The following is a 28000-nucleotide window of genomic DNA, read 5'->3' as shown; positions in this document are numbered from 1 at the left end:
GTCGGGCCAGGCGGGGCGGGGCGCGCGGCGCGTGTGTCCCCGCCCTGCACGCTGCTCGGCTGGGTGGCCGCTAGAGGCGGGCGGACCCGCGCGGGCGCAGCGGAGCGCGCGGGCGGCCTTGGCCCCCGCGGAAGCGCGGCTGCGGCGCTCGAAATCGGGGGCGACTGGTGGTTGGGAGACCGCCTTCGCCTGCGTCGCTGCCTGAGCGGGATCGCCTTCCCCAGGGATGTGAGGGGCCGCGGCTCGGCCGGCGGGGCCCGGAGCGTCGCGGAGGCCGACTGCAGACGGTAACAGGCCGAGCGGATGCGGGGGAGGGCTCTAACTGTCCCGGCCGCAGCCAGGCTTGGGCCACAGGAGCGCGACCTGCGCCGCGCTGCGCGGCGAGGTCGGCGGGGCAGAAGGCCCAGCCCAGGCAGCTGACGTTGCGGTCCCCTGCGCGGACAGAGTCCGGGAGGACCGGGAGGGGGCTGGGCGCGCGACAGAAGACCCGGCGGCAGGTGCTAGCCTTCTTGTGATCAGACTCTCTCCCCCCAGCTCCTCCCACTTTGGCCTGGACCCAGACTCCTGGGGCTAAAAATAATTGCCCAGAGGCTCCAGAGAGGAATCAGATCACGCTAAGTAGGGCACAACGCAGAGGCGACAGAGCTCCTCGGCCCCAGGGAGCCCAGAGCAGGCTCCCGAGCGTGGTCCCGCCCACGCTCTACTCGGCAGCTAGCGCCCTCCCTCTCCCTGCCAGGCAAGTGGGGGCCTGTGGCGGTGGCAGGTCCGGTCCTCAGAAGTTGTCCTACAACCGAGCTGCTGTGCCCGGCCTCTCCCTACCCAGGGAACTTTCAGCATCTTGCTGGCTTCCCAGGAAGTCCCTAAATCTTCTATAAGACAGGGCTGAAAGTTTTGCACTGCAGGAATTAGTACAATCGGAAAGGAGAACAGGTAGGACTAGCTTTATGTTGGAAACAGAAGCATCTTCTTTTTAAAAAAGAAATTCATTCAGTGTTCTTACTGAGGATCTGTGCTAAAGACTGTTTCTGTTAAGTGGCAGTCTGATCCAAGAGGATTGGGGAAAAGACTTTTCCACCTCTGGATATACCTTTAAATCAGAGACCAGTTTATTCATTAGAAAGGCATATGGCCAAGCATCCTCTACAGACACCACCTGTGGTCAGGCCCTAAGGGAAAGCTGATTGCAGTTAGGAGTTTGTGTAGTGAACTGTGGGGCCCCAGAGCTGGGACTCTTGTGTTTTTTTTTTTTTTTTTTTTTTTTTTTTTTTTTTTTTTTTTTTTTTTTTTTTGCGGTGCTGGGGATCAAACCCAGGGCCTTGTGCATGCAAGGCAAGCACTCTACTGACTGAGCTATCTCCCCAGCCCAGGACTCTTGTTTTCTTGAACCTGTTCTACATCATCAGCTGAGAGAGGGCATCATCTTCACCTTAGAGGCAGAGCTGTTTCCAGCACCAGACAGGACCCTCTCTAGATGTGCTGCTCCTGCTTTTGGAGTCTAAAGGAAGAGAATAAAATCAGGGTTGGGTCAGGATCCTTAGCTAATGTTGGGATTTGGTGCTTAGAAACTTGCTTTTTACTGACGTTGGGCAAATAGGTATTCCTTAGGAATAGCCCTTGGGTACTCACTGGGGTATTTGGTGGAAAGATACCAAAGGGATTTTGCATGCCAGAGCTACAGATAGTATCTCTCCTGCCAGGGGTGTGTGGAGGCCAGTATGAAGCTGAAAAAGCAGGTGACAGTGTGTGGGGCTGCTATCTTCTGTGTGGCAGTCTTTTCGCTCTACCTCATGCTGGACCGAGTGCAGCATGATCCCACCCGACACCAGAATGGTGGGAACTTCCCCCGGGTGAGTAAGGCCTGATTGCTAATCTCTTTATATACAAGTCAGGTTGTCATCCCGACTAGAGAGTTATGTCAGCCCATGACAGGAACATTCCTTTTCAATATCAAGTTTTGTTTTTGTTTCTTTGATGCTGGGGATTGGATCTAAGACCTTGTGCGTACTACACATGCTTAGCTACCCCCCCTCAGCCCCAACAGGAAGCAAAAATAGTGATGATAAAAAGAAAGAAGAAAAAAATGCGTATTGCCACTTTGTCCTCCTGAATACTTGGCAGACATTGCTAATTGATTGCAGCATTTTTTCCCATTAAGTCCCAGTGCAATCCTCAGCACCATTCTCCAGAAGGTAATACTGATCATTGAGTGTAGGCTTGTGAGAGGAAACCTTTGCCATCTGTGAGCTAGAAAGTAATGGAACTTCTAACCCAAGTGGATCACAGTCTTTGGTGTTTTCCATCCCTGTAGGCTGTGGTCTAGCTTTGATTGAGGAGAGTGGGCCCATAGTGAGGCCTCAGGTGGTAGACCCTAAGTAGAGACCCTCCCCGTGGCATAAAGAACTGTGAGTGATTGCTTTCTGGTTTTTTTGGCAGAGCCAAATTTCTGTGCTGCAGAATCGCATTGAGCAGCTGGAACAGCTGTTGGAAGAGAATCACGAAATTATCAGCCACATCAAGGACTCTGTGCTGGAGCTGACAGCCAATGCAGAAGGCCCACCTGTCCTACTACCCTACCACACAGCCAATGGATCCTGGGTGGTGCCCCCGGAGCCCCGGCCCAGCTTCTTCTCCATCTCCCCCCAGGATTGCCAGTTTGCTTTGGAGGACCGGGGCCAGAAGCCAGAGCTACAGGTAAGAATCAGAGCTGGCAGGGACTTGCAATGGCCACGGATGGGGCACTGAACTACCTTCCTGCCTGGCAGATGCTAACTGTGTCAGAAGAGTTGCCATTTGACAATGTGGAGGGTGGCGTGTGGAGACAAGGCTTTGACATCTCCTACAGCCCACATGACTGGGATACTGAAGACCTGCAGGTGTTTGTGGTGCCCCACTCACACAATGACCCAGGTGAGGGCCCGGCAGGCATAGAAGAGGGGGTGTGGAGTGGGCTTTCTGATGGGAGATATAAGGGAGGGGCAATTGAAGAAGATGGCATCCTCAGGAGACCCTGTGTTGGCTCCCCAGGCTGGATCAAGACCTTTGACAAGTACTACACAGAGCAGACCCAACACATCCTCAACAGCATGGTATCCAAGCTACAGGAGGACCCCCGGCGGCGCTTCCTCTGGGCAGAAGTCTCCTTCTTCGCCAAGTGGTGGGACAACATCAATGCCCAAAAGAGAGCAGCAGTCCGAAGGCCAGTGGCTGTTTAGGGAGGTGTTTGAGGGCCTGAGCTGGATGGATAGGTCTCGCCTCACACTGTGGGCACTGGAGAGTTAGAGGGAACTGGGGCAGAGATGAGGAACAACAGTTTGAAGTTTAGTGTTGAAGACATCAGAGTTGTCTGGATATAAGTGAAGAAAAAGCATGTTCCTCTGGGAACAGAGATAAGGCCCAAGATAAGCAGGGCCAAGACAACATGGGTTTGAGCTGGAGAGAAAGGAGGGCAAGTGTGTTCTGGATTCAAGTGTGTTCTTGGTTCTGGATTTGAGTGAACCAGCCCAGTGAGGCCAGAACATGCAGCCTTGGCATCATCTTCTGGTTGGCAGGACTGGGCAAGCGTTCCCACTCCATCCTAAGTGTGCATCTTTACCTTCAGGCTGGTGGGAAATGGGCAGCTAGAGATTGCAACAGGAGGCTGGGTGATGCCAGACGAGGCCAACTCCCATTACTTTGCATTGATTGACCAGCTTATTGAGGGACACCAGTGGCTGGAGAGAAACCTTGGTAAGTCTAGGCCCAAAGGTGGGGTTCTGGCCCGGTAGCTTGGCCCAGAGTGCTGTGACAAGATGCTGTGAGGCACAGGGACTGGCAGTGGGTGGTTCTTCTCAAGGTTAATGTGGGCCTGTCCATGTGGCATCTGTCCACTCCCTGCCAAGGCAAGAGCTGGGATCTTAGGACCTGGGAGACCAGAGGCCAGGCCTTGAGATGTTCAGGGCCTCTGATTATATGCCCCGCCCAGGTGCAACCCCACGCTCTGGCTGGGCAGTAGACCCATTTGGACACAGCTCCACCATGCCTTACCTGCTGCGCCGTGCCAACCTGACCAGTATGCTGATCCAAAGGGTGCATTATGCTATTAAGAAGCACTTTGCTGCCACCCACAGCTTGGAGTTCATGTGGAGACAGACTTGGGGTAAGGCCAGGTAGGGTAGAGCGGGGTCCAAGAATCATAGACTACCCTGGGGAAGTTCAGGGATGTCAGAAAGAAGACCCCACTGTCTTTTAGGGCAGACAGATAGAAGCTGTCTCTCCTTCAGGATAGGGGAAGGTCTCATTGACCTGTGGTCTCTAAAGGGGCTGCTGTCTGTGCAAGGACTTCCCTTGAAGGACCTGTGGACCCTGAAGCCCCTCGTGTCCTGTCCCTTGGCCTGTATGACCTGTACAGCCCAAATCCATCTGGACCCTCATATCAGGGCTACCTTTAGCTTATGCGGATCCATGCTATCCTGGAGTCCCTGTGCCCAATTCCTGAGGCTGCTTGTCACTGGTTGACCACATGATGTGTCTTCTGCAGACTCGGATGCCAGCACAGACATCTTTTGCCACATGATGCCCTTCTACAGCTATGATGTTCCCCATACCTGTGGCCCAGATCCCAAGATCTGCTGCCAGTTTGATTTCAAACGCCTGCCTGGTGGACGCATCAACTGCCCTTGGAAAGTGCCGCCCCGGGCCATCACAGAGGCCAATGTGGCAGAGAGGTATCTGTTTCTAGCTCTGGCCGAGGCATGGGTTGGCATTTTTGCTCCACAGAGGAGTCAGGAGACCTGGCCTCTGGTCTATGCTCTGCTGGGTGCGGGGAACTACATGGTGCAGGTGGTATCTGGACAATGGAAAGTGGGCTCAGAGGGGGTTCAGGCCACAGCAGTTACAGTGGTGGCTGCAAAGTCTTCCTAGAAAACTAGAATATGATAAGGACCCACCTTTTGTAGAACGCTTTTGTTTTCCCCAGAGAGTGTGTTTTCTGGTGTCCCAGCAAGCTGTCAGAGCCAGTTGACTGCCTCAGATGAATGATTCTTAAATTGGTACAGTTTCTTACAAAGTTGAGGCAAATGTGCCTTCATTTGGCTCAGATATTCTAACTTGGCTCAAAGTCAGCCAGGATCCTGTGTTCAATGGACCTGAATTCCATTCAGATCTGCATTCAGTCCCCCAGAGAGCCTCCAGCCACTGAGAAAACAGATTTGTCCCTGTGAGGAAACAGTTGAGGACCCTCAAAGATGTCACTGTGGCTGAAATCAGCACCAGGAAATCCATTAGGAAAGTGCTGACTAAACATGATCTAAACAACAATTCAATGAGAACCTTGAGAAAATAACAAACCATAGCTGAGCACGGTGGTACATGCCTGTAATCCCGGTGACTCAGGAAGCTGAGGCAGAAGGTCTGAAATTCAAAGCCAATCTGGCCAACTGAGCAAGACCCTTATCTCAAGAAAATAAAAAGGGTTGGGGATATAGCTCAGTGGTAAAGTGCCCCTGGATTCCACTACCAAAAAAAAAAAAAAAAGAATATAACAAATTGAAGGTTGTGGGTGTAGCTCGATGGTAACATTTGTGAGGCCTTGAGTTTGAGCCCCAGCACCACAGAAAAAACAAGAATATAACAAGTTGAACTGGTTTTCATGTTGTAATGCTGTGATTTCTGTGATGTCCAAAAGATGAAGCATGTGACCAAAGGAGAAAGAAAATGGCCTTTTGTTTCCAGGAATCTAAATGCTGATTGCAGGCAGGAACTTAAGGCTATTAAGTAGGGTGGATTTTCCTAAAGCAGCAGTGGCAATCTGTGATTTTGACCTCAATTCACAGAGAACAGGCCAAGAAACCGATCCACATTTCCTTCTTTGAAGAGCTTACTAAGCTGATAAATCAGGTGCAGGTAGTCTTTGAAGAGTCCTTTCTTAAGAACAAAATATAAAAAGACAAGCTGGACTTGTCCTGTTAAGTAGATTAGTGACTGCTAGAACTGTGATATTTGTAATGTCATTTAACAGGTTGGTCTAAACACAGGAAGCTCTATTTTTCTATTGATTTTATCCATGATATGGATAAAAAAACAAACAGATGTTTGTTATATGGTTCCTCCCAGGTGCCAGGCACTGTTTGAAATGCTTAAATATTAATTCATTTAATTTGTTTTAATTCTCATAACATCATGGGGGTTAAAGACATTAGTGTCAGTAATGATACTGATGTTATCCTCATTTTTCCAGAAACTGAAGCCCCGAGAGGTTAAGTTACTTGTCCAGGGTCACTCAGCTACTACATGTGACTGGTATTGGCATAATCTGGTTCCAGAGTCTGGGTTCTTCACCATAGTACTGTGCTGCACTGCTCACTGGAGTTTTAGAACTGGGATTTCCAAGAGACAGATAGGATTTTGCAGGCAGAAATGTAAGGTTCCATGCTTGATTTCAGAAGACAGAACATGTGTTGAGTTCAGGTAAAAGACGTACATGGAAATATGGAAGCTGACCACCAGCATGGTGACAGTGAGGCCTGTTGCACACTGCTCCCTGGGGTGCTGACCTGGCTGAGGAGGGTGGTTCTGCCTTCTCCTGGTGGGTCTGCCCACTATGGACCTCTGTATGCAGTACTGGGCCCCTGACTCAGGTCACTGGCCAGAGAACTGCCAGTGAGCGGATTCTAAATTGTTCTCCAGGAACCAAGTAGAAAGCTCACAGGGCCGTGCGCACATCTTTATGTAGCTGAAGGATAATCACTGGGAAAGACTGATTTGTCCTGTGTGGTGTCACAGGGCAGAAGTGGAATCAGGGAATTGAAGCCATCAGTTGCAGCCCTAGAATAAGGAAGAACTCTTCTGTTGTCGGAAATGTCCAGAGAATGCTGGGATTGGGTTTTCTTTTCCAGAAAGTGTCTACCTGCAGGCTGAACAACTCCATAGGGGTGTTTCAGAGCGGGCTGACTCTTGAGGTGGCTCTGCTTGGTGATCTCTTAGCCCTGGGACTTCTTGTTGGACCTTGTGTCCTTTCCTGCTCCAGGGCGGCCCTGCTCCTGGACCAGTACAGGAAGAAGTCCCGGCTCTTCCGAAGCAACGTCCTCTTGGTGCCACTGGGTGATGACTTCCGGTATGACAAGCCCCAGGAATGGGATGCCCAGTTCTTCAACTACCAGCGGCTCTTTGACTTCCTCAACAGCAAACCTGAACTCCACGTGCAGGTGGGAGGGGTGCATCGTTGGGAGAGGGGGGCCTTCCTGTGACCATCCCTGTTAGCAGCTCCAAAGCAAGGTACCCCTTTTATGTCAGAATTCACTTCTGGCTCCCAGCTTTTATTTTAGGCCCAGAAGATACTGTCTCCTGCTGAGGTGGACCCTCCACAGCTGCACTACTGGTGACCAGAGTTCCAGGAGGCTCTGGAACTGATGAGATCTCATTTTTGGGATTCCCACAGGCCCAGTTCGGCACCCTTTCTGACTATTTTGATGCTCTGTACAAGAGGACAGGTGTGGAACCAGGGGTCCGGCCCCCAGGGTTTCCTGTGCTGAGCGGAGATTTCTTCTCCTACGCGGACCGTGAGGACCACTACTGGACAGGCTATTATACTTCCAGACCTTTCTACAAGAGTTTGGACCGAGTCCTGGAGGCCCACCTGCGGTGAGACCCCAGCCCCTCCCAAGCTGGGGTAGTAGAGTCAGGTTTTGGGGTTTAAGGAGGAACTGGCCTGGCAAGAGGCCAAGGCTGAAGAGAAGTGGTAAAGGAAAGGGGACAAGTGTGGGTGGTGCCTGGGAGTAGAGTGGGCAGGCAGCTGACTCTTCTTTGGGCCAGGGGGGCAGAGATTCTGTATAGCCTGGCTGTGGCCCACGCCCGCCGCTCTGGACTGGCCAGCCAGTACCCACTGTCTGACTTCACCCTGCTGACGGAAGCTCGGCGCACACTGGGGCTCTTTCAGCATCATGACGCCATCACTGGAACTGCCAAGGAGGCAGTGGTGGTAGACTATGGTGTCAGGTAGGTGCTGTCTCCTCTCTCCCGGTAGCTTCCTGGCACCTTGCCCAACCACCCACCATCCCAAGGAGAGGATGTGCGGGGTGGTCAGCAGGTGGGCTGCCTCCCTCTGGTCATCTCCCTGCTCCCTCTCCTGCCCTGCCACAGGCTCCTGCGCTCCCTAGTCAGCCTGAAGCAGGTCATCATCAACGGAGCTCACTATCTGGTGCTGGGAGACAAGGAAACCTACCACTTTGACCCTGAGGCTCCCTTCCTCCAAATGGTGAGCCCCCTCCTGGATCTGCATGGGGACCCTCCAGTGTATGGGGGTGCCATCCCAACAACTGTCACCTCAGGGTGTTACTCTTTTTCTTCCTTCCCTGTCTGGGGGTGAAATTTGTGTGTCCTGGATAGCTGGTGGTCCGTGTCCAGGACAGGCTGGGGTGGAGAGGAGGCCAAGCCCTATGGTGGAATTTTCGTCTCTACCCACTTAATTCTAGGATGACACCCGCTTAAATCATGATGCCCTGCCAGAGCGCACAGTGATCCAGCTAGATTCCTCACCCAGGTGAGTCAGATCAGGCCAGGAGCCGAGAGGCAAAGCCACTCCCTGGCTCCCAGTGCCCTTTCATCCCTGTACTTGCTGACCCACTGTAGGACTCTGTCCTGGCTGCTGTTCCTGCTGTGCTGCTGGTGGCAGCAGCCTCCTGACTCTGCCCTGTACCCACAGGTTTGTGGTGCTATTCAACCCACTGGAACAGGAGCGGCTCAGTGTGGTATCCCTGTTGGTCAACTCACCCCGGGTGCGTGTCCTTTCAGAGGAAGGTCAGCCCCTGGCTGTGCAGATCAGTGTGCACTGGAGCTCTGCCACTGACATGGTCCCCAATGTCTACCAGGTAAGGTGGGGGCTTGGCAGGTGGGCTCTTGCTTTGGCCCCCTCTGTTAATCAGTGTCCTCTCCCCAGGGCCTCAACCTGCCCATGGACACCTGCTTCCTGCCTCTCTGCTCTGCCCTGCTCACTTCTCAGGCTGAGGATGGGTGTCTTGGGGAGAGGGGTTGCCCAGAGGACAGTCACTCTTGGGATTTGAGTCTGTCTTTGAAAGGAAGGTGAAGGTTGATATGGTGACAGTAAAAATGGCCCTTTCAGTCACCCATTCATTCAATAAAAATTTATCTATGTATCTATTTATTTGTGAGTTTGCTATGTCACCCAGGCTGGTCTTGAATTTCTGGGCTCAGGTGATCTGCCTGTCTCTGTCTCCCAAGTGTTGGGACTACAGGCACGTGCCATAGCACAACAAATATTTGTTGAAAGCTTAATGTGTGGTTATCACGTCATAGTTTTTTTTGTTTTTGTTTTTGTTTTTTTGTGGTGCTGGGAATTTGAACCCAGGGCCTTGTGCTTGCGAGGCACTCTACCAACTGAGCGATATTCCCAGCCCACACTTCATAGTTTTTAAGTATCATTTGAGACTGTTTAAGTCTGACAAGCAAGGAGTACTTTCAGAGAAGGGGATGGAACCCCCACAGGTGCAGGTGCTTGCTCAAGACTATTAGGAAGCAAATGTCCCAGTACCCCAGAATTCCCCTGCCTGGATCTGGAGCTGATCCTTGGCCATGGCCTCTGTGCCTCCTCACCCTTCCTGTGCTTACAGGTATCTGTGCCTGTCCGTCTGCCAGCCCTGGGTCTAGGTGTGCTGCAGCTGCAACTGGGCCTGGATGGGCATCGCACACTGCCCTCCTCTGTGCGGATCTACCTGCATGGCCGGCAGCTGCCTGTGAGCAGGCATGAAGCATTTCCTCTCCATGTCATTGACTCGGGCACCAGTGACTTTGCTCTCAGCAACCGCTACATGCAGGTCTGGTTCTCAGGCCTTACCGGGCTCCCCAAGGTAAAGGGCCAGGGGTGGTGGGGAAGGGTGTGCATGTCAGTGTGGTTATGCAGAGCTGCTTTCTGACACCCAAGTGTCTGCTGCCACCTGACAGTGACTTGGGCATAGGCCATCTGTGCTCCAAGCTGACAACATGAGGATGCTAGGTATGTTAGACTTCTGTTACTGTAACAAATACATGAGGTAGCTGAGGACATAACTCAGTGGTAGAGTACCTACCTAGCATGCTGGGGATCTCGGGTTTGATCCCCAGCACTACAAACAGAAAAACAAAACAGGAAAAAAATATCACAAGTATCTTATATAACCAACTTACAAAGCAAAAAGGTTTACTATAGCTTGTGGTTCTAGAAGTTTCAGAGGAGTAGAACCACTGCTTTTCGACCTTTGGTGAGGCAGCACATCAGGTGGGGAGCTTAGAGCAGAGTCATTCACTCACAGCTAGGATGCCCCACTCTACCCTTCAAGGGCCTCCAGTGACCTACAATCTCCCATTAGACCCTATCTCTTAAAGTTTTTGCTTTCCCCCAGGGCTGGCAGATGGATAGGTCCCACAACAGGAAGCAAGCCTGTAACACGTGGACCTTTGGGAGACACTTAAGATCCAAACTGTAGCACTGGGCTTGGCTCCTTGGGGAAGTTAGTCCATGCCCTCCCAGGGGGCAGGCCTGACATGCTGGTGTGGGGCCAGGGGTCAGGGCTGTGTTTTTTGGCAGAGCATCCGAAGGGTGGATGAGGAGCAGGACCAGCTGATGAACATGGAATTCCTCATCTATGGCACCCGTACATCCAAAGACAAGAGTGGAGCCTACCTCTTCCTGCCTGATGGCGAGGCCAAGGTACTTGAGAGTTGTCTCACAAAACCCAGCAGGCCCCAGTGGGCTTCACTATCAGGGAGGGCAAGAAGAGGGTGCAGGTGTCCCTCAGGGTGATCACTTCCTGCAGGAGAACTTGTCTTTGCTGCCTTCAGGAGGTCAGTGTCCTGGGCAACTCAGCCCCAGGTGTCAGGCCAGAGCCTGCCAGGACAAGAACATCTTGCCCAACCCTGGGCTGCCACCTCCTACTTTCCTCTCCACACTGTTGGCTCAGTGGCCACCTGCTCTTTCTCCAGCCCTATGTCCCCAAGGACTCCCCTGTGCTGCGTGTCACTGAAGGCCCTTTCTTCTCAGAGGTGGTTGCGTATTATGAACACGTTCACCAGGTGGTTCGACTTTATAACCTGCCTGGTGAGTCCTGCAGATGAGGTAGGGTGAGAAAAGAAGTGTGGGCTCCCTGGGCTGGCATGTGCTCCTTCTCTTGCCCCTTCTTTGTTTACACATCTGCTCCCAACAGGTGTACCCTATGAGACGGGTATGTTTAATTCTCTTAGAGTAAAGGTCATTCAAAAATGGCCTGGGAATTGCTTGGTGGGGGTTGGGCAGAGCCTCTCCTCAGCTCAGCTTTGATTTCCTGGCCTAGTGTCTCAGCCATGGCCATGCCCTCCCCTTTTTCCCTGTGCCCAGGGGTGGAGGGGCTGTCTCTGGATGTGTCGTCCCTGGTGGACATCCGGGACTACGTCAACAAGGAGCTTGCCCTGCGCATCCACACAGATATTGACAGCCAGGGAACCTTCTTCACAGATCTCAATGGCTTTCAGGTGATTGCTGGGCTGGAGTCCTGGACCCCACAGAGCAGAACTGGATAGTGTTTTTGGCCTCCATCACAGGATGGTGGGGGGTGGTCTGCCCTGATAGAGAAGACAAAACTGGAAGTGAGAGTGATCAAGGACCCATTCAGACTGGGGATGCCTTGAGACCCAAAGAGTCCCTAGATGCCCTTGACCTGCTGGCCTTGGCCCCACAGGTGCAGCCCCGGCGGTATCTAAAGAAGCTGCCCCTACAGGCTAACTTCTACCCCATGCCAGTTATGGCCTACATCCAGGATGCACAGAAGCGCCTCACACTACACACTGCCCAGGCCTTGGGTGTCTCCAGCCTCAGGGATGGTGAGTGGGGAACAGGAGCTCTGCAAAGGGTGTGAGGCAGGAGGAGCAGCTCATCAGATGCTTGAGGGCTCTCCACTCTGTGGCTTCTCTCAATGTCTTTCCAGTCTGCATCACTTCTGCACTTGCAGGAAGGGTGCACCATCCTCAGCTCCTGTCAGTCAGAAGACCCGGGCATAGGAGGAAAGCAGGCACCACTGTCTCCTCCTTTGGAGGAGGCAGCGGGGTGGCCACTGGGTGGCAGGTGTCTTGTTAGATCTGCTCAAGAAGCATCAGGTTATTAAATGGTGACTCTCAGCTGAAGTGTGTGACCCTTCTCCTGGCCAGAAATGAGATTATGGACAGTTAAAAAGCATACTCAATATTGTAGTGAAATATTTGAGGAAGGAGAAAATTTTGTCTTGTTCTAATGACCTTCTAAAGGTCAGAAGAAGAAAGGATGACGTTTTTTAACAATCACATGAGCTGGACTGCAGGTATAGTTCAGTGGTAGCATGCACAGATCCTGTTTTCCATCCCCAGCATTGAAAAAAAAGAAAACAACAACAACAAAAAACAAGAGCATGAAGAGCACTGGTCTAGAATCAGAGCTGGCCAGCTGGTCATGCTGGGTGAACTCCAGGTAGCTCCCATAGCCTCAGGGAAAAATGGAGGTTGGATATAGTGACCTCTGAGGCCCTTAAAGTCCTTCTGTCTATGGGACAGCCTTTTTGAAGGCTGAATTGATTGTGGGTTCAAGGCTGTGTGGAGTGGTGGAGGGTGGGGCATGCTTCCCCTATGGGAGGAGTGTGGCTCCACTGTCCTCTGCCCCAGCTGTTCCACCTCATGATTCCTGACTAGTTCAGTGTTCCTGCTTGATTGTCTCCCTCCGCCCTGCTGGGATATGGTATGTTAAGAAATGATTGTTTTCTGTACAAAGAATTCCTTTTAGGGTGTGGAGATGGCTTTCTGTGATTGCTTAGAGTAAAAAGACAAAAGTCAGGGTCAGGGCTGTGGAGGGAAGGAGTGCTGGGCCATCTGTTTGTGAGAAGCTGGTGTGGGCTCCCCTCAAGAGAGCAGGGGGAAGCTGCTCCAAGGTGCACATCTATAATCCCAGTGTCTTAGGAGTCTGAGGCAGGAGGATGGCAGGTCAAGACCAGCCTGGGCAACTTAACAAGACTTAAAGTAAGAAATGGGCTGGGCATGTAGCTCAGTGATAGAGTACCCTTTGTTTCAGTCCCCAAGACTACCAAAAAAAAAAAAAAAATGCTGGGGGAAACTTACCCAGCATCTGCCAACTTTGCAGCAAGCCTCTTCCCCAAGCATATTCCAAAAAAAGAAAGCTGAGGTGGTCATCTGCCATCTCTTTTCCCCAAGACAGCCCAGAGGCCCCATTGAGCCTCAGCCTAATCCACCTTTTGCATGAGGAGCACTGGTCCTACACAGCCTCTGTACAACCCAGCTTTTGACAGACAAGGCTGTCAGACCCAAGTCTGGCCTGCTAGACCTTCTGGCTGTCCCATGTAGAGCAAGGGCAGGAGAACATGTTTTAGTCACAACCAAATCTGTCCAGTCTGAGAAAACCTGCCCCAGATGAGGGAATCTGCAGCAACACTACAGATGGTTTTCTCAATTTTTTTTTTTTTTTTTAATGTGGCCAGTCTTAATAAGGTTTCCTGCTTGGGTCCCCTGGGATGACTCCCACTCCTGAGTCACAGTGTGCTGCCAGGGTCAGCTGGTCCCTTTTTGGGCCGCTTATTTCCTCATCTGTAAAACAAGGGCCCAGGACCAGCCCCACATTCAGCTCCTTCCCGGTTTGTGAAGGACTCAGCTTCTTGTCTGCCTCACTGGGCTTAGGGCCTGTGACTGGGATTCTTCTCTCAGCCAGTGTCTGCTTAGGGATGGGGATGTTAGGCTATAGACTCACTGTTAACTTCCCCAGGCCAGCTGGAGGTGATCTTGGACCGTCGACTAATGCAGGATGACAACCGGGGACTAGGCCAAGGACTCAAAGACAACAAGAGAACCCGCAACTGTTTCCGCCTCCTGTTAGAACGACGAACTGTGGGCAGTGAGGTAAAATCTGATCCCAGTGCCCAGGGAGCCGAAGCAAGCCTGTTCTATGGGTGGCCCCAGGGGTTCTAGCCAAGGATTTGAGGAGCATAGGTGGAGGGCAAGAGATAGACAGAGAAGGGCCTAATTCCTGGGTTGTGGCGGGAGGCTCTCTGGCATTTGTGACCCATCTCATGCAACCTGGCATTCCCTCTTCTGGCCACACCCTGTTGCTTGTGTTCCCTTCGTGTTCATTTGCCACCTTCCTCTGTGCTATCCTTGTCTTCCCTCCCCTGGCCCCAACATTTTCTAACCTTCTGCTCCAACCCTGCTCATAATCATGGCTTTCTTTGCCCCCACCAGCCAGGCTATTTCTCCAAACTGGCAGCCATGTTTAGGGACTTGATCTTTCACAGCAGCAGAAGCAATGACCAAGAGGTAAGGGCCAGCGATGGGAATGTAGACTAGTATGAGCAAGCTGTCACTGTAGCTGGAGCCTGCTGTCCAGTGTCACGTGTCTGTGGTTCAATCACTCCTTCATCACAGATACTGAGCCCCTGCTGTGCTATAGGAACTGAGAGGGCCATCAGTGCCTATGATGCTGCTCACTTCTAGCAGTTTCCCCATGAGTAGGGGTAGGATCAGCTCTAAAAGTACAGGGTAGAAATGGATGTGTCCCACTGGTCCTGAGGCAATCAAGGACAATTTTCTTGGAGGATGTGTCTTCTAAGCTTGGCTTTGATAAGTGGGGGTATGATTTAAACACATGAGCTGGGCACTGTAGCTCACAACTGTAATCCTAGTGACTCAGGAGGCTGAGGCAGGAGAATCCAAAGTTTGAGGCCAGCCTCAGGAACTTAGACTGTTTCAAAGTGGACTCAGGGCCAGGTGTGGTGGCACATGCCTGTAATCCTGGCAGCTTGGGAGGCTGAGGCTGGAGGACTACAAATTCAAAGCCAGCCACAGCAATTTAATGAGGCCCTAAGCAACTTAGCAAGACCCTGCTTCAAAATAAAAAAGGACTAGGGATGTAACTCAGTGATAAAGTACCCCTGCGTTCCATTCCCAGTACCAACACACACACACACACACACACACACACACACACACACACACACACACACACACACACACACCCCCAAGGCATGGGTGGAAGGCAGGAAAGAATGTGAATGGGCAATAGCAGTTCATTCAGTTAGCCTAGAGGTAGCTCCCAGCCATATGTGGCTAAGGAAATAAATTCATTCATACTGGCCACATTTCAAATCTTCAGTGGTCCCAAGTAGCTAGTGCAGTTACAGTGTATTTCCATTACTGCAGAAAGCTCTATGGGCCAGTGCTGGGATAGAGCATTGTGGGAATAGTAGGGGCAGACTGCAGAGGCCATGAATGCCTAGCCAAAGAGTCTGGATGCCAGGAAAGACCTGAGCAGGGAGGGATATGGAAGGGATTCTGCCCTTATCGTGTCACTCCCAACAGCAGGGAGCAGGTGGCTTTGTCCGAAGGAAGACAGGCAGGAGTGAGGATTTAAAGGTTGTTCAAATAGGAAGTGTTCATGGCTTGAACTTGAACCAGGTCATGGGTAGGAGAAAGGAATTGAGGTTGCTTTCAGGATACTGCAGATGTGGAATGGAAGAGGGTTTGGTGACCACCTGTTCCTGGAGATCAAAGTAGAGAGAAGTGAGATTCTGGGCTACCAGAGAGAGTGGTACGAGGGACAGAAATCAGAACACAGAAAAGTAGTAGCTTTGAAGGAAAGTTCCACATAGAGCCATGAGTGTGACATGTGAGGGAGCTGTCTTGAGTAGTCTTCAGTTGACAGAGGCATGGGGACCATGGTCCTGAGCGTCAGGCTGGCACTGTGGACATGGTGTGTTGTTGGAGACCACAGGATGACTCAGAGCACTTTCTCCATCTGAGGCCCATCCTCCATGGTGCAGTGTGCATCTGTCTTCATTCTCCACCTGCACTGAGGATCTCTGAAGGGAGATATCGCTAATGAGTATTGCTTGTGATATGTGATGGAATAATAATAATAATAATGTAATAGTAATAACAGGGCTGGGGATGTAGCTGTTAGTAGAGTGCTTGCCTCACGTGCACAAGGCCCCGAGTTCAAGTCCCAGTACCACGAAAATAATAATAATAATGTGAAGAAGTAATGGCTTTGTGAAATAGCCCTCTGAGTTGGGTGTCATGGGAAATAGTCATAATGAAGGATAAAAGGTGCAGGACAGTGCCTGCATCTAGATACATCAGGAAAGCTCTTGCCAAAGGAACTGGCCTGGTGTACTGTTACCCTGCCTCACCTTTACCCATTAGCCTGGCTTCGCTCCCTCATCCACATCCTGGGTCCACCTTGCAGGTCCAAGAAGGCCGCTCTACCAGCTACCCATCCCTCCTCAGCCACCTGACCTCGGCGTACCTGAACACCCCTGTGCTTGCCCTGCCCGTAGCCAAGAGGCAGCTCCCAGGCTCTGGTCTGCACTCATTTCATCCTCTGGCTTCCGCACTGCCCTGTGACTTCCACTTGCTCAACCTGCGTACACTACCAGGCGAGGTGAGTGTCCCACTGAGCTCGGAACCTCCAGGGCCAAATTCTGGTCCCCATCATCCCCTGTTCCCAGCACTTCCCTTTGGGCAGAGGTTCTGCTGCCTCTCTGAACTCCGCAGAACCCTGCCACTCATTGTCTTTCCTCCTGTCACCTAGGAGGATAACTTGCCCTCGGCAAACACTGCATTCATCTTGCACCGCAAGGGTTTCGACTGCAGCCTTGAGGCAAAGAACTTGGGTTTCAACTGTACCACAAGCCAGGGCAAGGTGAGTGGGCCCCATGTGTGGAAAGTGAAACTCCTGATGAGAGGAGGGCAGGGAAACAGACTCTGGGAACGGCAGGAGCAAGAGCTTGGGGAGACACGACTGAGGTTGGACAGCTGGAAGGGAGAAGAAAGTGTCACCATTCCAAGGCTTTCCACAGAGAAAGGGGGAAGCCATTGATACATGTTTTCAGTAACCAAGGCCTGGTAGGGGCAGCTCCAGATATGGCATGGAGCTGGAGAACTTCTATTCCCTGAAGAGGGACCTGTATGGAGTGGAAAACACTAGACACATGGAACCAAAACCATGATGCTAGTCCTTTGTGAGCTATATATGTGACATTAAATGCCCTCATAGGCCAGACCCTTAGCAGGGCACTGGTGATTTAGAAGTGAACCAAGACGTGATCACTGTCCTCAAAGTGGTCGCAGCTCAGTGAAATGGTTTCCACCCTAAGATCCGCAGACAGGCTTTGGGGTTGAGCATCTCTCAGCGCTGGAGGTTGGACACCAATGTGATATATGTTTGAAGACTTCCCCTCACCCCTGCGAGGTGCTGGAGCCTAGGGTTTTGCACATGGTGGGCAAGTGCTCTAACACTGAGCTACACCCCCGGCTCTGTCAGATTACTAAAGAGGTATCACTAGTGACATAGATGAAAAGTGTTCCTCTAAATACCCAGCATAGCCCTGTATCTTCTCTCTCCACAGGTAGCTCTGGGTAGCCTTTTCCGTGGCCTGGATGTGGGTTTCCTACAGCCAACCTCCTTGACACTATTGTACCCTCTAGCCTCACCCTCCAACAGCACTGACATCTACCTGGAACCCATGGAGATAGCCACCTTTCGCCTCCGTTTGGGTTAGGGTTTCTTGTGGCCTGAAGACAAAGTTCATCCACAGAGACTGCCTCTTAACACTGAGAATGGGTTGGACAAGCCTCCAGAACTTGACAGACTGAGCTATACCCTCATCTTGTTTATTGTTGCTTCTGTATTTGGGGCAATGCCCAGTGGTGGGCAGGTAGGGCAGATGCTGGTGAGATGAGGGAGAGGAGGCCATTGTTCAGGGTGGCAGTGCCAGACTCTACTCTGGGTTGTGAGTGGCCATGTGCCTGGGCACAAGCTCAGGCACTCATCCTTTTCCCAAGGTGGGATGTGGGAGGAACAGGGGCAGACAGGTCAGGGAAGCTAAGTGGGTAAGGCCCAGTGCCAGATGACTGCAGAGGAGGGCTTACTCCATGGGAATCCTGTGGTGGTGCAGAAACTATGTATCTTGGTATGAGGAGCTACATCAGTGGGAAGAGAGGGATGAGGACCCACAGTTAGCAGTGGGATGGAGGAGTAGAAGGAACCCCTGTTTCTCCTAAGAGCCTGAAGGCTTCACTGCTTTCCTGTGATGGCTCTACCCTAAATGCCACTGGGTCTGCACATCCTGGCTGGGGGCTGCAGGATGGCAGGAAGGATTCACTAGAGACTTATGGCCAGAGGGCACAGAACATTTCAGATACCAAAACCCCCATCTCAAACTGGGCAGGTCGTCTGTGTGTTGATTTATGGGATTGGTGGCTGGGACTTGGGGGTGGTCTTCCACCCTACCTGACTACTCTTTGTTCCCGTTACTCCCTGCACCACTGCCCCCGAGAACTTCCTATCATGGGGGCAGACTTCCCTCACGAGGCCTGGCAAACTTCCATTTACCTGAAAAGAAAGTGAAACCTCCAAGACCTCCCATGCTTGGGCAATTTGAGAAGACTTTTAGTGCCATGCCTAGCAGGCCTTGAAGCCTTACCTTTGGCCCATCCTTTTACAGTATTCAGTTCTTGGCATGGGGATGAAGGATATGTAGACTAAATTAGGAAGCAATAGGACTGCTCATGAATCTTCATTTCAGCTTCAAATAATAAGAGAAAAATTTATAATAGTCTCTATAGATGCTGAAAAGATTTGATAAAATTTAAAATCCACCCTTAAGGCTGGGGATGTGGCTCAGTGGGTAGAATGTTTGCCTTAGCAAGCATGAGGCTCTGGGTTTGATCCTCAGCACCATAAAAATAAAATTACCCCTTATTAAAATTAAGACTAGAAAGAAACTTCCTAATTTAGATAAATGTCTATATCAGAAACTGAGAGTTAATGACATTCTGAAGAGTCAAACACCACAAGCATTTCCATGAGGGTCAGAAACTAGCAAGGAGGGGCTGGGAATACAGCGCGTTTGGTAGAGTGCTTGGCTTGCAAGTCCAAGGCCCTGGGTTCAATCCCCAGCACTACCAAAACAAAAAACAAAACAAAAAAACTAGCCAGGAGCACACATGTGCAACAAGAAAATGAAGAAGGAAGGATTATACTTGCCATCATCTGTAGACACTAAAGCAGCCTACTTGTGAAATCCAGCAGAATTGGCTGAAGACCTAGGAAGAGCATTCTGTAAATTGAACCAGTGCTACACATGTTCCTATAAAAACTTTGGTTCTCCCTAAATCAGCTCAAATTCAACATAATTCCAATGAGATTAGATACTTTTTAAAATTCAGTAGGTTCTCAAGTTCATTTGGAAGAGTAAAGAAAGGTGTGACAATATCACACCTTGTTCTCTGAATGGTGATGAGTTGTGGTGGTGCTGACGTGGGTAAAAGGCACTTGTCCTACCAGATTTCCCAGAGGATGCTCTTGCTAGCAAGAATTTAATTGGTATGACAGACTGGATCAGACATGGGACAATATACAGAGTCCAGAAACAGGCCCAGGTACATAGGGATTTAGTATATGATAATTTTTTTTTAAATGGAGTATTTTAAATGGGGGAAAAGATGGATTATTTAATAAATAATACTTTGAGATGACTTATTAGAGTTAAGATCTCTACCTCAGTTTCCACAAAAATCAGTTTGAAAGGGGAAAAAAATTACTCAAGAAAATATATTTTTGTAACTGATGTGGGAGGTCTTTTGAAAACATGAAACCAAAAAGAAAACATTTTACCAGACAATTGAGTTTATGTGCTATGAGAAACATCAAGGTTGAAAAAATGTCAGATACAGGAGAAAATATTTGCAGTGTATTAAAAATCAGTATGATTAGGAGAAAAGTTTGTTTTAGGGTCCCCAAAGTCACTGGGGGCCTGCCAGGAGCTACCTGAAATCTTGAGAGTGACAAGGCCAAGTTCTTGTGGGTTTGCCAGGGTCTCTGCGCCAACATCAGGCCACAGCTTATGGAATCCTGTCCATAACATGATGGAAGAACTAAGATAATGAATGAGAAGTGCTTAGCATAGTGCCTGGTACACAGAAGAGCTCCACAAATAGGAGTTATAATCATATTGGTAAAGGTTGCTAAGCAATTTATAGCACGTGTTATTTGCTAGTATATGATTTGTAATCAAATGATAGGGGAGAATCTGTGAACCCCTAGGAAATTAGCAGAATAAAGGATATTATCTTTGGAGGTCTTAGACGTGCAATGAAATTATTTGTCTTGACAGGAATTATGTTTAATCCTATACACTAACCTTTTGAAATGATAAAGCAGCATTGTTCAAGATATGATCCAGAGCCTGGCATGGTGACAGGCCTGTAAACCCAGCAGTCTGGGAGTCTCAGGCAGGAGGATACCAAGTTAAAGGCCAACTTAAGCAATTTAGTAAGACTCTGTCTCAAAACAAAAAGGGCTGGGGATCTAGCCCTCCTTGGTTCAATGTCCAGGACAAAAAAAAAAAAAGAAAAAAAGTGGTTCAGGATCACCTGAGTTTCTTGTTTGAAGTATAGGTTTCTGTCTTGTCCTAGATAGGGCTCCGTTAGCTTGGGTGCTGCAATGATGTCTGGGGCAGAGCCACAGCTGTCCTGAGTGATGCCATAACAGAAGCAAGAAACAAAAGCCTGCTTTAGTGCATAGGTACAACCTTTTGAACCTCTCTGGGAGCAAGAGGCCAAGCCAAAGAATGTTTTTCATTGTTGTTGTGGGTAGGGGGGTACTGGGATTAAACCCAGGGGTGGTAAGCCACTGAGCTACATCCCAAACCTTTTTAAGTCAGGGTCTCATGAAATTGCCCAGCCTGGCCTCAGCCTCCTGAGCTACTGGGATTATAGATGTGCACGGCTGCACCAGGCTAGAATTTGCATTTTAAATAAGCATCCAGTTGATTCTTGTGAGCACATGATTTGGAAATGGGCCTACTGTTTTAAAGCAAGCAGCAACTTTTAATCATGGAGCTCCAGCACTGAGGCCTTACAGTTTTGAGGGTTATAATCAAACTTGGAACCAGGACACAAGAAAAGAGACTTCACCAACCAAAAACAAGATTTGATTGCTCCACGCAACCTTCCATCTACTTAGAACCATGCAGTTTCCTTTGAAGAGGAAAGAGAGTTGTATGGCTAGTTGGAAACATGGAAAGAAACACAGAGGCGGGCAAACAAAGACCTGGGTCCTTTCATTAGAATGAACCAGGCCCAATGCTCAGATATGGCTTGCCTAGGGCATGATTATAACCTCGAACACTTGTGCAGGTAACATCTTTATCCTGAACTTGACCTGCTTGATGTGATTGTGGTCAGCAAAAAGTAATAAGCACTCACAGTATTTGTGTGGGGTGATCACTCTAGGGTGGTAGGAATGAGATCATCCAAGATAGAGATCTCTGAACAATTTTTGTTCTTGTTATGCCTGGTGGTCCGCACCTGTGATCCCAGCCACTCAGGAGGCTGAGGCAGGAGAATCACGGGTTCGAAGCCAGCCCCAGTCTCAGCAACTTAGGGAGACTGTCTTGAAGCAAAGGGCTGAGGGTGTGGCTCAGTGGTTAAGCACCCCTGGGTTCAATCCCAGTACCCCCCGCCCCAAAAAAACTTCCCTGAGGACAAACTTCAAGGGGCAACTTTCAGTAAGAAGAGATGATAGATAAATTAGATCCTTCACAACATATCTCAAATTAGGGTCAATGGCAAAAAATCCCAGATCATAATTGCCAGGACCAATAGGGTATGCAAAGTCTTCATCTAATTTAGCTACTGGCTTCAGACCTCTTTAGTAGAGAATAAACCTGAAGTGAAAGTGAACTCCATATAATTAGGGTAGGCTAGGCACAGGACACCTAAGTAGAGCTTAGAGTGAGGATTCCTAGGTATCTAAAATGTGATAGGGTTGAAGATTTGACACCGGGTAGAGACCTTGAGAAGGTCCCTTACAGGAAGGATTTCCTTGTAAGAATGCAGTGCTATGGTTTTGAATATGTGTTCCTCCAAAATTCTAAAGCAACAGTATAATGAAATAATCTAATGCAACAGTATGAAGAGGTGGGGCCTTTGGGGGATGATTAGGTCTTAAGGGCTTCTCCCTGGTGAATGAGATTAAGGCCCTTTTAAAGGTCTCATGCTCTTTCCATACCAAAAAAACAAAACAACAAAACTGGTGTGTAGATGTGGTTCAGTGGTAGAGCTTCCAGTCCCTGGTCTGTCAGTCTGTCTCTCTTTCACACACACACATAAACACACAAAGATGAAAAAATTCTGAAACTGGATGGTGGTGATGGTTATACAACAATGTGAATATACATATATATTTTTTTCTTTTTGTGCCTGGCCTCAAACTTGAGATCATCCTGCCTTGGCCTCCAAGTCACTGGATTACAGGTGTGCACAACCATCATGGCACAATGTGAATGTACTTATCGCCATTTACTGTGCACTTAAAATTGATTAAGACGATAGATTTTCTTATCTTTTTTTTTACCACAACTTAAAATTCTTTAAGAGCTGGGGGTGTAGCTCAGTAGTACAGTGTGTGCTTAGCATGAAGGAATCCTGGGTTTGATTTGCAGTACCAAAACAAAATCCCCAAACAATAACAAAAAAAACTTTGCCTGGTGCAGTGGTGAATGCCTATAATCCCAGCTACTCTGGAGATTGAGATGGGAGGATCTTGAGCCCAGGAGTTCAAGACCAGCCTGGGTAACACACACACCTTTTTTTTTTCCCTGACGTCTATCTCAGATGAAGTAACTTGAAACAGTTACCTTGTGACAATCTTCATCATTGCATTCTAAAGGCACAGAGGGGATCTGAATTTATTTAATATCTTAAAACTTTAAAATTCTTAACTTCAAATCATTTAAACCGCAGGCTTATTTGTTTTTATTAGTGTATACATAATAGGTGCATTATCACATAATCACACGTGTGGAATATAAATTGACCCATTTCAGTTCCCAGTACCTTTTCCCTCCTTCCTCTCCTCCTCCCCTTTAATCCACTTCCCCCCATCTATTTATTGTTTTTATAAATGAGTACTTTATACATAAGGGTGGAATTCACTGTGGTATATTCATACATGCATGCAGCATAATCTGGTTAACTTTATTCCACTGTTCCTCCCCTTTCCTGTCTCTCCCTTAACGCCCCCTTCTCCATCCCACTGATCTCCCATTTTCATGGTGTTCTCCCCTCCCCATTTCCCCCTTTATTATGCTCTAGCTTCTGCATATGAGAAAACATTCCACCTTATCTGAGTGATTTATTCCACTTAGCATTTTCTCTAGTTCCATTCATTTATCAGCAAATGCCATAATTTCATTCTTTATAGCTGAGTATAAATTGCCATTGTGTATGTATACCACATTTTCGTTGCCCTGGTTTCATAATTTGGTTATTGTGAACTGCGTGCAGACTCATTTTAAGATATTAATATTTTAAGTGTAAGGAAGTAAAAAAAAAAAAAATCCTGTAATCGCGCTTCCGCAAAACTGATTTTTTTTTTTTTCTCCTTGTACTGAGGACTGAAACACTAAACTACACCCCCAGCCCTTATTTTGAGACCAGGTATCGCTAAATTGCCCAGACTGGCCTTGAACTTGAGATCCTCCTGTACAGCCTCGCGAGTCGCTGGGATTACAGGCGGGGACCACCGCGCCCGACGCAAAACTGATTTTAAAAAAATTAATACCAAAATGTACCATACCCTGGTCTGCCTTACGAGAATCACGCTGAACGTAGTTCATCTGTTTACCTGGGACCATCTTGAAACAGTTTGATTTCAAGGTCAGTTTTTGTTGCCCTTCACCTACTTTTTTCCAGGAACCCTACACTTGGGTTAAATAACCACCGTGGTCCTACATAAAACGGACTTTGATGTAACAACCTCTTCGTCCCAAGTTTGCTTGCTCCTAAAGACAGCTAAAAAGGCCTCAGCAGCTATGCGTTGACCAGCAAACCAATAAGATTCCCTCCCTCACCGGAACCGCCTAACCAGAGCCATTTCCGGGTCGTCCGGAAGTTCCTGTTGCTTAGCAACCGCGGGAACATGCAGTCCCATAGGGCGAAGGTGGCCTGCCAATCACCGAGTTCTGGCGGGCTAGGGTAGAGAATAGAGATTCCCCACTGGCCGGCTCCTGTTGGTGCTGCAGCCTCTCAGTGCCCAGACAGGGTTGCCAGTAAGCGGTGGCACTACTTTCCATTTATGTTAATGGAGACCCTTTCTGTCTCGTAATCTGACCTCGATAATGACACAACCCAACTGACTGATAAGGAAGCCAGGCTCCAGGGGTTGAACCCTCAACCTGAGGGAGCTGACACTGGTGACACACTTTGGGAACCCTGCCTTGTGTAGGGCAAGCATACAACATTGTCCTCTGAGGAGGCTGGAGAAGGAGGAGAGCAACTTAAACTTTACCCCACTTGCTTTATTTTCCACAATGACATCTAAAACAGTGTTTACACAAGCACAAATCCCTAAGGGACCAGAGAGCTCACCATGCAAAATAGTAAACAGACCCAGGACTTAGGGGAAGGCAGTGACTGCATTAGAAATGGGTGGGGTACATCTGATTCCCACATTCCAGGCTCAGTTTACTTGGTGGGGAGACCTTCAAAGTGAGAAAACTTAAGTATTTTTAACCTTCAATATCTGGGCTGAGCAAAGTAGTGAGGGAGATCAGGAGGCACTGAAAAGCTTAAATATGAATCCCATCTGGCCTGGGAAGGGTGGAGTCTGAGAACTGATGGCTCCTAGCACTGCTTAGAGTGTCAGCCCGCGCTCCTTGAACAGCTGCTTTAGAGCTTCTTCCAGTTGTTGGTTTGTTCCCTGAAGCCCCTTCACCACCTGTGCTGCCCACTCAAAGTATTCCTGGACTCGATGTTCTGACCATCCTGCATAAGAGCGGACAGAAACCTGCTCATGTGTCAAGGACAGCACTGCCTTTTATCTTCTTCTTGAAGGGCCATGAAATGAATTCCTAATGGAATGATCTGACTTGAAAACTTCCTCTTAGCCCAGCTATTGTATTTTCACCTTATGAAAGAAGATCATTCTAATAAGATTAGTTTGGGGAATTGAGAATGCCTAGACCTCCCCCACCCCCACTGGACTGACCAACCTGTGATTTTAAAAGGGGGACATCTCTTCACTTTCCCTCAGAATCAGTGGGGAAACATACCCTCAGGGATGCAGCGATTCAGGTCCCTCAGATTGTGCAGCTTGTCTGCCAGTTTCACCAGTTTGGCCCCTGGGCTGCTGTGAGGCGCCTGCTCCACCTGTTGCCGCTTTCTCTCCAGCTTTGGCAGAGTCTTGTCGTCTGTTACCTCCTCCACCAAGCGCCGCACCTGTGCCCCAAAGTGCAGCTCCACCTCATCCAGGGTGGTGTCTGTGTCTTCCACTGTGTCATGAAGCAGGGCCGCCTGGGGACAGGCTCCCTTTCAGCTCTGTGATGCCAACCAAGGGGTACCCACTGCTGAAGGGGACCTCTGATCCCCACCCTAACCTCCTGGCCAAGGGTGGGGGGTTACCTGTAAGACCACAATGTCAGTGATTCCTGCCTCATGGGTCAGGATACGAGCCACACCTGGCGGGGCAAAGAAGGAAGTAAGATCGGAGAGAGCCTCATTGTTTTGGATTTTGAAGTGGCAGATGTAGCCCTTCATTAGCTGAGTGACCTTGAGCGAGTCTCTTATTCTCTTGGGGTGTTCACCGTACCAAGGGAATAATCATGCCTGCCGCCCCAGGTTGTTGTGAGGCTTAAACGTACCTGACACAAAGCTAGGGACAAAGTATGTGCTCAATGAGGTGCACGCCCTTCACATTCCCTTCCCAGTCCCCACCCTCCCGCCTGGCGCCGTTAGGGGTGTTCCCCAGCCGGCGCGCCCACCGATGGGGTGGTTGATGTAAGGGGTCCCTTCCGGATCCTTCCGACGCTGCTGTCTATGCTTCCGAGCCGCAAAGTCTGCAGCCTCCAGCAGCTGCGCTACCTCCGAGCCCATCGTACAGAAGGTGCTGGGAATTGTGGAACGGGAGAGTCCGATTGGAGCGTTTACAGCGCCTCCTGGCGCCTCGGAGGCCCAGGGATTGGGGAGTCTCTGATTCTAACAAGCTGCAACAATACAGGTTCCTCTTGGGGTCGAGATCCTGGCACAGAGAACAACTGCTATGGAGAGCTGCATTCAGCATCACAGCCCCTAGTTCAGTGTGCTCTGCTGGGGTTCAAGAAGAACAGTCTAGGGGTCAGGGTTGTAACTCAGTGGTAGAACGCTTGCCTAGCACGTGTGAGGCACTGGGTTGAATCCTCAGCACCACATAAAAATAAATAAAACCAAGAAGGCCATAGTCTGGCTCTCTGGGAGCCCATAATCTGTGTAGAGAGGTAGGAGGACAAACTAGGAATATGGAAGTGGCCTCCCAGTGTGCTGAGTCCAGTGCTCTAAGGCAGAGGAGACTCCAGGGTCCACAATTCACCTAATGTCAGCTTCTCTGGAGAGTTAAAGGTAATCTTTAACCTATCAGTGCACCGAAACATTTTCAAACAGCTCCAAATATAGTTTCCTCTGAGGGTGTGTGTCCTGTTACTATGGGCACCCAGTCCCACCTTTGGGCCCAGGAGATCCTAGGGCCTGACCTGGAAAATTGGATCCTAAACTGGAAGCCCTGCCTAACTGCTTCAAATTTAGACCGCCAATGAGCAGTGGTGTTTCCACAGGACTGTCTTTGTCCTCAGTGCTTAGGTGAAATTTGAGTTGCTTTCTTGTTCCATAGGGGTCCCTGCTTTGCTCTCCAGGTACCTGCTGTGGGCCCCTGGGGTGTTGACTCTTGTCCCTGTTGTTTTGGGAGCATGATGTTATCTAGCCTAGGCAGGTACTGTGATAACACTTAACTCTGCTGGCTGGTGGCTTGGGTCTTCTAGAGAAATTCCCTGTGTTAGGAGATGGCAGCTATGAGGTATGAGGGGTCAGACCAGACCTGAGGGATAAAGTTGGCTTGTTGCTAAGTATACTCCAATCAGCCAGGTAGTTTTTATGTTTTGGCTGGTAGCTGGGGGAGATGAGGCTCAGAAGGAAAGTTAATGAACAGACTCACCCTTGGTTTACAGCTAGATCTGGTGGTTGCCATGGTGCAGCGGTTAGGGAGGGAAGCTCCACAAGCTGAAATGGAGGTATCTAGGTCCTGAAATGGAGCTGCCAGAATTCCCACGGCTTCCACAGCAACCTAGAAGTTGAAGAGTGGGTAGGTAGCAATCTATTTGACTCTAAATACTTGTCTATTTTTCAGGCCAATGGCTTATCTTCTGTCTCATCCTTCATTCCCTCCTCTATTCCTCTGAGCCTTTCCCCCTTTTTCCCAGAAAATCTTAGGCAGTTTGGAAGCACAGGCATGACTTTTTCCAGCGGAAGATAAAAACTGAGTGGCTTTCATCTCTCTAGAAGTCTGCAGTAGAGGAGCTTTAGGTTTGTGTTAATGATGCCTAAGGGTCTTGGTGCTTTTATATTTATTTATTTTTGCAGTACTAGGGATTGAACCCAGGGTTTCGCTCATGTTAGGCAAGTGCTCTATCACTGAGCTAAATCCCAGGCCTTTCTTTCTGTTGGTTTTAAATATTGAGACAGGGTCTTGCTAGTTGCCCAAGTTGACCTTGAACTTTCTATCCTCCTTGCCTCAGTCTCCCAAGTAACTGGGATTATAGGCATGTGGCCACTCATCTTCCAAAAACCAATTTTTTTTTTTTTTTTAAGTACTGGGTATTGAACCCAGGGCCTTGCTCATACTAGGTAAGCATTCTACCTCCGAGCTACATCCCCATCTCTTTGATTTTTAATTCTTTACTTTTTGCAGCCATGGCTTAGAGAGAAAGATGATAGGGTTCCTAGGATTAAGCCTGAGGTGGAGGTGACTTCTCATGGGCTTCCAGAAAAGGAGGCCAGGCCCCTTGATGACAGGCCTGTTGGTGGGGCTGCTGCTGCTCTTCAGTTGGATGACCTTTGCCAAGTCGACCTCTCTCTCAGGTACAACACTCTCCCATCCCCTGCAGGTGGTGTGGGCTATTTGCTGAGTTGGGGAGGAGGGGAAGAAGAAACCTTCTGT

At 49.5% G+C, this 28000-nt stretch overlaps 2 protein-coding genes across 14 annotated transcripts; one reads left to right on the top strand and one right to left on the bottom strand.

Moving 5' to 3' along the window:
* The first annotated feature begins 30 nt into the window (after positions 1-30).
* MAN2A2 (mannosidase alpha class 2A member 2) lies at positions 31-20110 on the top strand. 2 transcript variants are annotated; one of them, XM_079125389.1, is made up of 26 exons: positions 31-287; positions 535-736; positions 1363-1519; positions 1698-1847; positions 2434-2691; positions 2763-2907; positions 3025-3196; positions 3599-3726; positions 3962-4135; positions 4517-4703; positions 7004-7181; positions 7415-7617; positions 7789-7971; positions 8116-8230; positions 8448-8515; positions 8678-8843; positions 9603-9839; positions 10556-10678; positions 10951-11065; positions 11342-11475; positions 11682-11823; positions 13742-13875; positions 14215-14289; positions 16217-16411; positions 16562-16672; positions 17379-20110. In XM_079125389.1, the coding sequence occupies exons 3-26, from the start codon at positions 1472-1474 to the stop codon at positions 17529-17531; spliced, it is 3594 nt and encodes a 1197-aa protein (XP_078981515.1). In that variant the 5' UTR covers positions 31-287; positions 535-736; positions 1363-1471; the 3' UTR covers positions 17532-20110. The 2 variants fall into 2 exon arrangements, with proteins under 2 accessions (XP_078981515.1, XP_078981516.1); XM_079125390.1 differs by lacking the exon at positions 14215-14289 and having other exon boundaries at positions 40-287.
* On the bottom strand, positions 15595-26066 carry HDDC3 (HD domain containing 3). 12 transcript variants are annotated; one of them, XM_079125554.1, is made up of 6 exons: positions 25797-25955; positions 25438-25493; positions 25089-25329; positions 23610-24801; positions 20407-20505; positions 18469-18557 (listed from the first exon to the last, which is right to left on the bottom strand). In XM_079125554.1, exons 1-4 carry the CDS (start codon positions 25906-25908, stop codon positions 24671-24673), a joined length of 540 nt encoding a protein of 179 aa, XP_078981680.1. In that variant the 5' UTR covers positions 25909-25955; the 3' UTR covers positions 18469-18557; positions 20407-20505; positions 23610-24670. The 12 variants fall into 12 exon arrangements, with proteins under 12 accessions (XP_078981673.1, XP_078981683.1, XP_078981676.1 ...); XM_079125555.1 differs by having other exon boundaries at positions 23615-24801; XM_079125547.1 differs by lacking the exons at positions 18469-18557; positions 20407-20505 and adding an exon at positions 15595-15830 and having other exon boundaries at positions 25089-25254; positions 25797-25974.
* Between the last annotated feature and the right edge of the window lie 1934 nt (positions 26067-28000).

The sequence above is a fragment of the Sciurus vulgaris genome, assembly GCF_902686455.1.
Source record: "Sciurus vulgaris genome assembly, chromosome: 2".
NCBI classification, from domain to species: Eukaryota; Metazoa; Chordata; class Mammalia; order Rodentia; family Sciuridae; genus Sciurus; species Sciurus vulgaris.
Note: the sequence above shows the minus strand (reverse complement) of the source record. Positions and strands in the feature narration are given on the sequence as shown.